Source organism: Narcine bancroftii, chromosome 2 (assembly GCF_036971445.1).
Source record: "Narcine bancroftii isolate sNarBan1 chromosome 2, sNarBan1.hap1, whole genome shotgun sequence".
Classification (NCBI taxonomy): domain Eukaryota; kingdom Metazoa; phylum Chordata; class Chondrichthyes; order Torpediniformes; family Narcinidae; genus Narcine; species Narcine bancroftii.
In genome coordinates, this window is record NC_091470.1 from 19,652,197 (window position 1) to 19,664,500 (window position 12,304).

The following is a 12,304-nucleotide window of genomic DNA, read 5'->3' on the forward strand; positions in this document are numbered from 1 at the left end:
CTTTGCTCCTTACCAATAGATCTCTCTCCATAACTGCATTTTTGCACATACATCTCACCATGTATGAGATGTTTACTGATCTGCTTGTAAAACAAATTCTTTCACTGTATCTTGGGGCATGTGGCAATAAACCTGAACACTATGCCAAAGAGTACAAATTGTTAAAATGGTTAACATGAACAGGTTATTTTATGTGCATCGTTCGTTGAAAATAACAGCAAATTGAAAAAGCTATTTAAAAAATATACAGGATCTTTTTTAATAGAGACATGGAGTGCAATAGAAAGAGTCACAATAAACATATATGAAGCGCTCGCACGTGCAAATGGAGCATTGCGTCCAGTCCTCGGCACCTCACTTTGAGAGATGTAAGGTGTTGTGGAGAGTTAGAAGAGATTTACTAAAGTTAGATTCAAATTTATTGTCAGAGTACATGCATGGCATCACATATAACCCTGAGATTCTTTTTCCTGCAGGCTAGGCAGAATTACCACTTATTGGTAGTGCAAAAAAAAACTGTCTTTCTTTGGATGAGGTGTTTGCGTTAATGTGGATAGACTGGAGAAGCTAAAAATTCTTCATGGAACAGAGGAGTCTGCAAGAGAATGTGACCGGGGTGTTTAAAATTATGAAGGACATAGGCAAAGTAGATAGAGTGAAACTTTTCCTTTTGACTGAGGGATCAGAATTATAAAATGTGAAGATAATTGGCACAAGTATCAAAAGTGACATGAGGTTTTTTTTCATTTGATGAATGGCTAGGTTATGGATGGTGGTGCAGACAGTTTCAGTTATTCTATACAAAAAGGAATTGATTAAGTGTCATAAAAGAGAGAATTTGTAGAGCTATGTGGAGAGAGCGGGGAATGGGAGTGGATGGTCTAATCTTGTATAAAGCTGCTAAAGATTCAACCAGTGAATAGCTGTCTCCTGTACAATAATCATCCTGTGATCAGCCAGGTGCTTAAAAACCTCACCTATCAGACGAAGCAGTGATTCACTTACACACCCTCCAGTATCAGCCAGCTCCCCACCATGACTACCAGCCCCCCCACATCTCCATCGGCAAACAAAACTCAAAACGGTCAACCAGTTTACCTATCTTGGCTGCACCATTTCATCGGATGCAAGGATCAACAACGAGATAGACAACAGACTCGCCAAGGCAAATAGCGCCTTTGGAAGACTACACAAAAGAGTGTGGAAAAACAACCAACTGAAAAACCTCACAAAGATTAGCGTATACAGAGTCGTTGTCATACCCACACTCCTGTTCGGCTCCGAATCATGGGTCCTCTACCGGCATCACCTATAACTCCTAGAACGCTTCCACCAGCGTTGTCTCCGCTCCATCCTCAACATTCATTGGAGCGACTTCATCTCCAACATCGAAGTACTCGATATGGCAGAGGCCGACAGCATCGAATCCACGCTGCTGAAGATCCAACTGCTCTGGGTAGGTCACGTCTCCAGAATGGAGGACCATCGCCTTCCCAAGATCGTGTTATATGGCGAGCTCTCCACTGGCCACTGAGACGGAGGTGCACCAAAGAAGAGGTACAAGGACTGCCTAAAGAAATCTCTTGATGCCTGCCACATTGACCACCGCCAGTGGGCTGATATCGCCTCAAACCGTGCATCTTGGCGCCTCACAGTTCGGCAGACAGCAACCTCCTTTGAAGAAGACCGCAGAGCCCACCTCACTGACAAAAGACAAAGGAGGAAAAACCCAACCCCCAACCCCAACCCACCAATTTTCCCTTGCAACCGCTGCAACCGTGTCTGCCTGTCCCACATCGGACTTGTCAGCCACAAACGAGCCTGCAGCTGACGTGGACATTTACCCCTCCATAAATCTTCGTCCGCAAAGCCAAGCCAAAGAAAAGAAAGAATTTGGTATTAATCATTTGATCTCCTTTGTTTGGATGATGGCTTTGCAGAGCATCTGTGTTCACAGAAGTGACCCAGAACTTCACTTTAATTCTGCATCTAACATCCATTCTGACCCATCTATCCGTAGCTTTCAGGGTGTAATGGTCCAATGTAAGCTTGAGAAACAACACCTCAGGTTCCACATGGATATTTTGTAGCCTTCGAGATCCAATATCAAATTTAGCAACTTTCATATTTGCTTTATCTGTTTCTACCAGAACTGGCTTGTCCTATGTTAGTCATTCATCTGTAAAATTGACTCCATTTTTGCTTCCAATATAACAGCCTCACTGTTTTCACATGTTCCTTGTGATCTTTTTTCCTTCGTTTTCTTATCAGCCACATTGTTTAATCCTGTCAGAGATTTCATCTGTCCTATCCAATCCTTCTCTAAGCATTCTGCACTATACAAATACTGTATATTTCAGTGGCTAAGGTGACCGTCAGATAAGACGAGACCAATTTCAGTCTGAATTTCATGGTTTTAGCTCTTATTGATGCTATAAGATGACCCCCCCCCCCAACATACCAGTACCATACGTGTGTTGTCTGAGCTGGTGTCGTGTTGACTGAGTTGGTGTAGCTGGGTGAATCACCGTCATGAAGTGATTCACAGTTCAGTCTATTGCTAGCTTCTATCTTAACCAGTTTTTAAAAATTTATCAAATTGTTATCATGGAACCACCAGCAAAACAAAGAAAGTATGAAGCAAGTTTTAAGTTAAACGTCATTGAAGTGGCCAAGGAATATAACAACTCCTTCTGTAAGGACATTAGACTTAACTGAGAGGATGGTAAGAGAGTGGAAAAAGAATAAAGATGTTTTAACAAAAATGCCAAAGAAACAATGTTCGATGAGAAGAGGAAGCACTCGTTGGCCAGAGTTGGAAAATTACATTGCAGAATGGGTACTCAAACAAATACAGGATTGCTACAGTTACAAGAAATAACATCAGACCATATGCACTGAAATAGGCAAGGACAAAATGAGAACACAGTAGATATTTAAAGGTATAGTAGCTGCGCTGGGTCGGTCACGTCTCCAGAATGGAGGACCATCGCTTTCCCAAGATCGTGTTATATGGCGAGCTCTCCACTGGCCACCGTGACAGATGTGCACCAAAGAAGAGGTACAAGGACTGCCTAAAGAAATCTCTTGGTGCCTGCCACATTGACCACCGCCAGTGGGCTGATATCGCCTCAAAGCGTGCATCTTGGCGCCTCACAGTTCGGCGGGCAGCAACCTCCTTTGAAGAAGACCGCAGAGCCCACCTCACTGACAAAAGGCAAAGGAGGAAAAACCCAACCCCAACCAACCAATTTTCCCCTGCAGCCGCTGCAACCGTGTCTGCCTGTCCCGCATCGGACTTGTCAGCCACAAACGAGCCTGCAGCTGACGTGGACTTTTACTCCCTCCATAAATCTTTGTCCGCGAAGCCAAGCCAAAGAGTAGGCTGGTGCAACCATTTTGTGAAAAAGAAAAATCTGAGACTGTAATAAAATTTTTCAAAAAATGCAGTATCTCTAGTCTAGTGCAATGGATGGTACGGAGGATGACTTATTGTGGAACACTCATGCCTAAGCCAACTCACCAGATTCATACTGGGACCCGTATGATGACATTGTAAACAGTGAGACTCCAGATGTGCTTGCCCAGTCCTTTGCCACAGACGATGAAGCTAGTGATTTGCAAGGCTTTTAAATGTGTGTGGTGCTTTTTTTAATTTTACAATTCTTTTATTGGTTTAACACCATATTGGTAATGGATTTTAGTGCAAATTAAAAATTGTGTACATTACAGCAGCTTTTTTTAATATACCGGAAGCTTAAAAAATTGTTATAGGGTGGGGAGTGGGTGGGTTGTAGAACCAATCAAGTAGTATTTTGAGTAGAATTATAAGGTCACTGTTTTTGTTTCTGGCCTATAGGGTGATCCTTTTTTGGGGGTGTTTTTTGGGTGCTTCGTGTCGTTTTATCTGCTGAAATATACGGTGCCTTGTTTGTTTTCATACTTGTTCAGTTCTGACAAAGGTCTTTGACCTGAAGCATTAACTTTATTTGATACTGCCTGCCCTGTTTTCTGTTTTAATTTCACATTTTCACTGGATTTGGTCTTGGAAAGCAGCAATTCAACAACATCATTAATGACTATCCTTCCAAAGCCATATTTTTCATCTAATTTCTTTTGTGTCTCATTTTCTTTTTTAAAAATTTACTGTATCATGAAAGAAAAAAAATCTTCTGTTTGATTCAAATTTTATCAACTAACATGAATGCCTACAATATGCTGTAATTTTCACTTTGTCCTTCCTCAAACCAAAGGGATTTAAGTTGATAAATCTAATTTAAAACCATACTCTTACTTTCAAATATATGTACTGACATTTTACTATAATACTCTTTCAATGCTTTCCACTGGTGAGCTGCTGTTTTCCCTGTGTTGGTTTCTTTGCCAGTCAATAAATTGTCAACATTTTGAAAAGACAACAAAAAATGATTAATGGATTTAAGAGATCCAGTTCTGATGAAGAAACATGGAGCATAAATGTAAATGACTGCTGAGTAGTTCCAGCATTTTCTGTTTATATTTCAGATTTCCAGCACTTGCAGTTATTTGATTTTCATTTAAGAGATTAAATCTGAAGTTTTTCTTTCTAAGCCTTGGTTAGAAACTTGCGGCTGTATCAAAAAACTTTTAAAAGTGTGATCAAAATTTGGAAGTTTGTCTTGTAAATTGCAATTGAGAGGTCATTTGTTAATTTTAAATCTAAGCTTGATTTTCTAAACATAAAAGACTGAGAGAGATGGGAAAAGGCAGAAATTTGGACTCAGGCCCTGGCTCATCCGTGATCAAATTGAATGGTATGGGAACCCCTGAGCATAAAACCCTTTGAAAAGTAGAGGACACAGCCCAGGACATCACACGCAAAACCCTCCCCACTGTTGAGTACATCTACAGGAAATGCTGCAGTTGGAGGGCAACAGCAATCATCAAAGACCCTCACCACCCAGCACACGCTCTGTTCTTGCTGCTGCCATCAGGAAAGTGGTATTGGTGCCACAAGACTCCCACCACCAGGTTTAGGAACAGCTGCTACCCCTCCACCATCAGAGTCTTCAAGGACAAAATTAATCAGACTCATTTAAGGACTCTTACTTGTGTACTTCATAGATTTTATTTTGTTCTCTCCGCATTGCACAATCAGTTTGTTTACATTGTAGCAGCCTGCTAACCGGGAAGCGACCCGGTACACAAGATGGCCAACGAATGCAGTGACTACACAGACACCGCAGGGGCTAATGACCTGTGTCCCAGGTGACAATCAGCATGGTGGGAAGCAACAAACAACAGCGGGAGATCTGACCAATCCAAGGCCAGTGCTGCTATGACGTCACTCCTGTTGTCAGTGACGGGGAGAGAATATAAGCTGAGTTGCTAGTGCAATAAACCAGTTTTTAACTTCGACTTCTTTGGTGTGTGTCATTCTTTCCACACTTCACGGTAGCACGTATGCTACAACATTCATTATCTGTTTATAGTTCTTACACTTGTTTACATGTTTATGCTGTGGACAGTTTATATTTTGCACTACCAATTAGTAGAAATTCTGTCGTGCCCACAGGAGAAAGGAATCTGACAATAAATCTGAAATCTGATGGGTAGGGCTCAGGTGCTAAATTGAAGCAGTTCCTCTATTGTACTTCTTTTTAATTTAGTCTGAAAATTTCAAATTTATTGTCAGAATGCGTACATGACATCACATACAACCCTGAGATTTCTATATCCTGCGGGCACAGCAGAATTACCACTTTTTAAAATATATTTGTAGAGCAAATATTAACTGCACACAGCGTGAACATGTAAACAATCAAAAGAACTGTAAACAGATAATGCAAACAGACTGACTGCAATAAAGGGAGAGCAAAGAAAAGCAGGAAGTGCACAAGAAAAAGCCCTTAAATTAGTCTCTGATTGAGTTTGTCATTGAGGAGTCTGATGGTAGAGGGTTAGCATTGTTCCTAATGGTGTGAGTCTTGTGGCACCTATACCTCTTTCCTGATGGCAACAGCGAGAACAGAGCATGAGCTGGGGGTGTGGGTCTGTGATGATTGCTGCTGTTCTCCGACGGGATTGTTCCCTGGAGATGTACTCAATAGTGGGGAGGGATTTGCCTGTAATGTCCTGGGCTGTGTCCACTACCTTTTGAAGGGCTTTACACTCAGGAGTATTGGTATTCCCATACAAGACTGTGATGCAGCCGGTCAACACAGTTTCCACCACACATCTGTAGAAATCTGCCAGGGTTTCTGATGTCCTACCAAACCTCCACAAACTCTTGAGGAAGTAGAGGCTTTCTTCATGATGGGTCCAGGAAAGATCCTCCGAGTTATTGACTCCCAAGAACTTAAATGTACTTACCTTCTCGACCTCTGATCTCCCAATGAATTATATACCTCTGGCTTTCCTTTCCTGAAGTCAATAATAGTCTTGGTGACATTGAGTGAAAGATCATTATTGGTGCACCATTCAGTCAGGTTTTCAATCTCACCATCCTTTATACAACCCACTACCATGGTATCATCAGCAAATATGTAGATGGTGTTATTGTCATACCGAGCTACGGAGTAAGTAGAGCCCTGTGGTGCTCCGGTACTGATGGAGATTGTGGAGAAATTCTTACCAATCTTCACTAATTGTGGTCTGGAGGTTTTGAGTTTGCTGATCAGTTTTGAGGAGATGATGGTGTTAAATGCTGAACTGTAGTTGATAAAGAGCATACTCATGTATGCATCTTTGCTGTCCAGATGTTCCAGGGCTTTGAGTAGGGACTGTGAGATGGCATCCACTGTAGACCTATTGCCACGATAGGCGAACTGGAATTAATCTATGTCACTGCTTCATCACCAGCCTTTCAAAACACCATCACTGTTGATGTAAGTGCTACTGGTTAATAGTTGATAAGGCAGGTTACTGCACTCTTCTTGGGTATGATTGTCACCCTGCTGGAGTGAGATATTGAAGATATCCATTAATCCCTCTGTAAGTTGATCAGCTCAGATCTTTAGTACTCAGCATGGAACTCCATCCAGGCCAAATGTGTTCCTCAAATTCACTCTCCTGAAGGCAGCATGCATGTCATCCTCAGATACGGACAGGTTGGTTTTGTCAGGGGACATGGGAGTGCGGAGAGGTGGTTCTTCACTGTTACTGTCATCAAATCAGGCATTGAAGCCTATGAGTTCCTCTGGAAGAGAAGCTTTGCTGTCAGCTATTTTACCAGATTTGGGTTTGTAACAGGTTATGGCGTCAGGCCCTGCCACAACTGTCGGGTGTCCTTTGTTGTTTTCGTTTTCATCTGGAATCTCCACTTTGCATGGGAGATAGCCTTCTACAGGTCATACCTGCTCTTATGTACTCCAGACTTAAATGCTTGCAATCTAGCTCTCAGCATGTTCCAGATTTCATTGTTCATTCAGGACTTCTGATTGGGGAAACCTTGAATGATTTAGTGGGGACACGCTCACCCACGGTTGTTTTGATAAAGTGTGTGACATCCTCGGTGTACTCAGCAGAGTTCTTGAACATCACCTAATCTACTGACATGAGGAAGTCCTGTAACCATTCTTCAGCCTCCTGTGACCACTTTCTAGTTGTCCTGACCACTGGGCCTCTCCTTTTGGGCTCTGTCTGTATGAAGGCAGAAGGAGCACAGCCAGGTGATCAGACTTGTCAAAATCGGTCTCAGGAAAGAACAGTAGGCCTTGCATGTCTTGATGTAGCAGTGATCAAGTCCTCTGGTCCAGCAGGTTACATGCTGGTGGTAGCTAGGCAGGGTTTCCTTGACACAGGCCTGATCAAAGTCACCGACTAAGATTTGCAGCTCCGCGAGTGCTTGCTTGTGATCATCATTGGGAGGGATATCAACTCTAGTGAGAATCACAGACGTGAACTCTCGGGGTAGATGGAAGGGTCTGGATTTAATCGAGATTTGCTCTAAGGCAGTAAAGCAGGAGGTGGGCATAACTCTAGTGTCCGTACACCACCCAGTATTAACGAAAGAGCACACGTCCTCTCCCTATTCCAGAATCTGGGTTCCGATCTGGTTGGATAGCGGTGTCTGGTGTGTTCTTTGTTAGCCAGGTCTAGGTGCAGCAAACAACTGACATTTGACTTACTTGTCTCTGATAGAGCAGCCTTGCCCTCAGGTGTGATTATAGTAACTCAGCAGGTCCCGCAGTGTCCATAAGAGTAAAGATATATTACTGACATTTCAGGCCTGAGCCCTTCTTCAAAGTATGGGTAAAGCAGGCAACATCGTGGGAACAAAATAAATGGCAGGGGAGGAATTGTAGACCAACAGACAAAAGGTGATGATTGGATATAGAGAAAAGACCAGGAGGAAGAAAATGTGAGAATTAAAAGGGTGGGGGGGGGCGGTGGTGTTGGCACTGTCAATGCAGATCTGGAGTAAAGGAGTCAGAGGGAAACGGGAAGAGAGAGGACAGAGCTACTGGAAAAGAGACATTGGGGGAGGAGGTCCCGTATTGCCTTGCTCTCCTTTCCTGGCTTTCTCCATTTGCCCTTTATATCAGAGAGATTTAAGTATTGTACAAATAAGAGGTGATTGAAAACCAAGTTCCCTGGAAGCAACTTCAGAAATGGAGGAAATGCCAGTCTTTCATTTCATATCAAAGGAAACAGTGAGACCAAAATATTCAGAAGTTAAATAGAGACAAAAGGAAGAGGCGTCAAAGGTGAGAGACCTAGCTACTGAAAGCAAGGGCAAGTAGATTTTGAATTATTGAAAAGAATAGGATTTTCAGTGCTTCATCAAAGATTGGTAGCATGGGAGAAATGTAAGGACGACAGGTCTAGAATCTGAAGGAGAGTTCTGAATATATCCTCAGACAAAAAATGAATGGCTGTTCAAGTTTCACAAAACTTATTTTTATGATCAAGGTAAAAAAGAACATAATGGGAGCCTAGAGAAAAGATAACGGTTAAACCATTGTCCACTACATTATGAGTAGTTTGAGGCAAAAGAAAAGGGGTAGGAGGAGGCCATGAGTTGGTGGCTTGCTTAGAAATGCATGATTTCAAGAGATGTTGCAAACTTTAGTGACCCTGAGGGAGTAATTTCTGAAGACTGCAAGAGTTAGGTACCAAGTGCTGATGGTTCAGATTTATTGTCAGAGTACATACATTACATCATATATAATCCTGAGATTTTTTTCCTGCAGACAAGGCAGGATTACCACTTAAAGGCAGTGCAAAAAAAATTGATTCAATGTAAACAAGTAAAGAAATGTAAACAAATTGACTGCAATACAGATTTTAAAAAATAAATAAAGTGCAAAAGTAAGAGTCCTTAAATAAATCCCTGATCCTTACTTTAAACAACTTCTAGAACTTGTCCTCACTTTAAACAACTTTAACTCGTTTCACTTCCTCCAAATCAAAGGAGTAGCCATGGGTTCCCGCATGGGTCCCAGCCATGCCTGCCTGTTTGTAGGTTTTGTGGAACAATCCATGCTGCAAGCCTACACAGGCAAGAGCCCTCAACTCTTCCTTCAGTATATTGATGACCATATCTGGGCTGCCCCATGCACCCCCGATAAGCTTGTCAACTTCTTTAATTTCGCAGCCAACTTCCACCTGATCTCAAACTCACCTGGCCCATCTCCGACAACACTTTTGCCTTCCTGGATCTCTCTGTCTCTATCTTGGGAGATGAACTTTCCACCGACATATATTACTAACTCCCACAACTACCTTAACTACACTTCCTCACACCCTATCCCCTTCTCTCAATTTCTCCGTCTCCGCTCAGATTTTTCAAAATGTCTGCCTCTAACACAAAAGTGGCTTCTCCTCCACCACCATCAACTCAGCCCTCACCTGCATCTCCTCCAATTCCCACTCATCTGCCCTTGCCCCCTCTGCCCCCAGACTCAACAAACATAGAATCCCTCTCTACCATCCCACTAGCCTCATCATCCAATACATTATCCTCTGGAATTTCCGGCACTTACAAAAGGATCCTACCAACAGACACATCTTACCCTCTCTGCCTTTTGTTGGGACTGCTTCCTCCATTACTCTCATATACACTTACTTGCTCCCCATCATTTGGGCATTCCACCACCCCCCCCCCACCCCAGACAGACATTTTCCCCTATGACTGCAAGAGGTGCCACACGTGATCACACTTCTTCCCTCACTATGGTCCAGGACCCCAAACAGCCCTTTCAATTGAAGCAACACTTCACTGTGTATCCACAGGACTGATTTACTGCATCTGGTACTCCCTTTGTGGCCTCATCTACATTGGAGAGATGGGACACAGACTGGAAGATCACTTTGCTGAACACCTTTGCTCCTTCTACACCAGTGACAGAGACCTCCCAGTAGCTAACCCTTTCCATTCTGTGTCACACTCCCATGCTCACACGTTTGTCCATGACCTTGTGTACTATCCCATCAAAACCAACCACAAATTGGAGTTAGAACATCTGATTTTCCATCTGGGCCCTCCAGCCAGATGGCATTAACATTGACTTTTCTGTTTTCTGCTAACCTGCTTCCTCTTTCTCCTCCCCCTCCCTTTCCCCTTTCCAGTTCTCCTCCCTCCCTTCCTTCTCCATTTAACTAGCCATCCATCCTCCCCTTGATGACTACTGTCCCCCTCCCTCCCTCCTCCACCTGCCACCTTCTGCCTTTGCAACCACATTTTCCCCTCTACTCTTTTGTTCAGATGCCTGCCAACATTTTTCCATTCTTTGATGAAGGGCTCAAGCCTGAAATGTCGTTAATGTATTTCTTACCTTTGCTATATAAAGGACACTGACTTGCTGAGTTTCTCCAGCATGGTGTTCTTACCTTGATTGAGTTTGTTGTTGAGGAGACTGATGGTGGAGGGGTAGCAGTTGTTCCTGAACCTGGTGATGTGAATCTTGTGGAATGTATAAAATGTGAACTGTAAAGAAGAACTGTATCCACATTTACATCATGTAATTTTGTAAAAATGCTGTCACCTTTATGGATGACACGGTTAGTATAGCGGTTAGTGCAATCCCGTTACAGAGTCAGCAATCATGACTGGGGTTCAAATCCTGTGGTGTCTGTAAGGAGCTGGTACATTCTCGCCATGTCTGCGTGGGTTTACCCCAAGGGCTCTGGTTTCCTCCCACCATTCAAAATGTACCGGGGCTGTAGATTAATTGGGTGCAATTTGGCAGTTTGGGCTCGTGGGCTGAAATGGCCTGTTACCGTGTTGTATGTCTAAATTTTTAATTAAAAATGATGAGAACTATGGCAATGTAGTTTTTTTCAGATTCAAGCAGGGCTGTTAAGTGCATTTGAAGGGGAAGATGGTTCCCTTTGCTCAGTTGCTGAATACTTAATATTACTGAATATCAAAAGTGGAAAGTGTGTTTCAGTTGGAGTTACAACCTTTTTTTAAATTCAATAAACTATTGAAGTCCATCATCTTTGAAAATCTGCACAATAACTGGCCAAATAAGAGATGAAATTGATTCTGGTGCAGTTTTTACCACTTCCTGTATTTAATTTCTTATCCTTGCATTTGCTCTTTTACCACTAGCTCTCTTCTTGGAATTGAATCGCCCACCACAGAATATATATCTGTGAATAAACATGAATGGCTTGAGGAATTGAGTGTATTTCTTTTCACGTAATGAAAAACGATGGATTTAGGTTTCCATTTTCAAGCATAGAATTGATTTGAGAGAGTTCCATGATTTGAATAAAAATGGAACCTTTCTATGTGCTATTTATATATTCCAAAAGCTCTTTCTTTCCTCTCCTTCATTAGCAACTTGTATGTTAATTTTCACCCATTTAAAAGTAATTTTGGTTCTTATGTCTATGTTGTGCAAAGCCTCAGATATCTTTTGATTCACAAATAGTTTATAAAAAGCATATATAATAAAGAACCAGAAACTGATAGAAGGAGGAGGTCATTCCACCCCTTGTCAAAAGAAGCTTTTGAAAAGATATATTTCAGACCATCCCACTTCCCAACTCCCACTCCATAGCCTTGTAGAATATAAAGTTTAATGGAATCGTAGAAAATATATACAGAAGTGAGCCAGTCAGCTCTTCTAGCCTTCACCTTCTACAATCGTGGCTGATCATGTGACTTCAGCACCCTATCCTGTTTTCTATCTCTACCTCTTGTTCTCTTTACTCTATAAGTAACTGGCTGCCAATCAGAAAAGGACCCATTTATTGGTACTCTCTGCCAACCAGTTTACAATCCATGTCAGTGCATTACCTCCTCTATCATGTTCTCTCGTTTTGCACTCTAACCTCTTTGGACCATATCAAAGGCATTTTGATACATCACGTC

General features: G+C 42.3%; 1 protein-coding gene across 2 annotated transcripts in view; it reads left to right on the forward strand.

Moving 5' to 3' along the window:
• alkbh1 (alkB homolog 1, histone H2A dioxygenase) overlaps positions 1-12,304 on the forward strand; it is a 65,518-nt gene that overhangs the window by 4,606 nt on the left and 48,608 nt on the right. Inside the window, exon 1 of one of the 2 annotated variants that reach the window (XM_069916028.1) lies at positions 1,007-1,456. The exons of the other annotated variant lie outside the window; for it this stretch is intronic. Coding sequence (XP_069772129.1) covers positions 1,403-1,456 — 54 coding nt within the window. The 5' untranslated portion in view covers positions 1,007-1,402. Of the gene's footprint in view, positions 1-1,006; positions 1,457-12,304 lie in introns of those variants that run through there. 2 annotated transcript variants of the gene reach the window in all.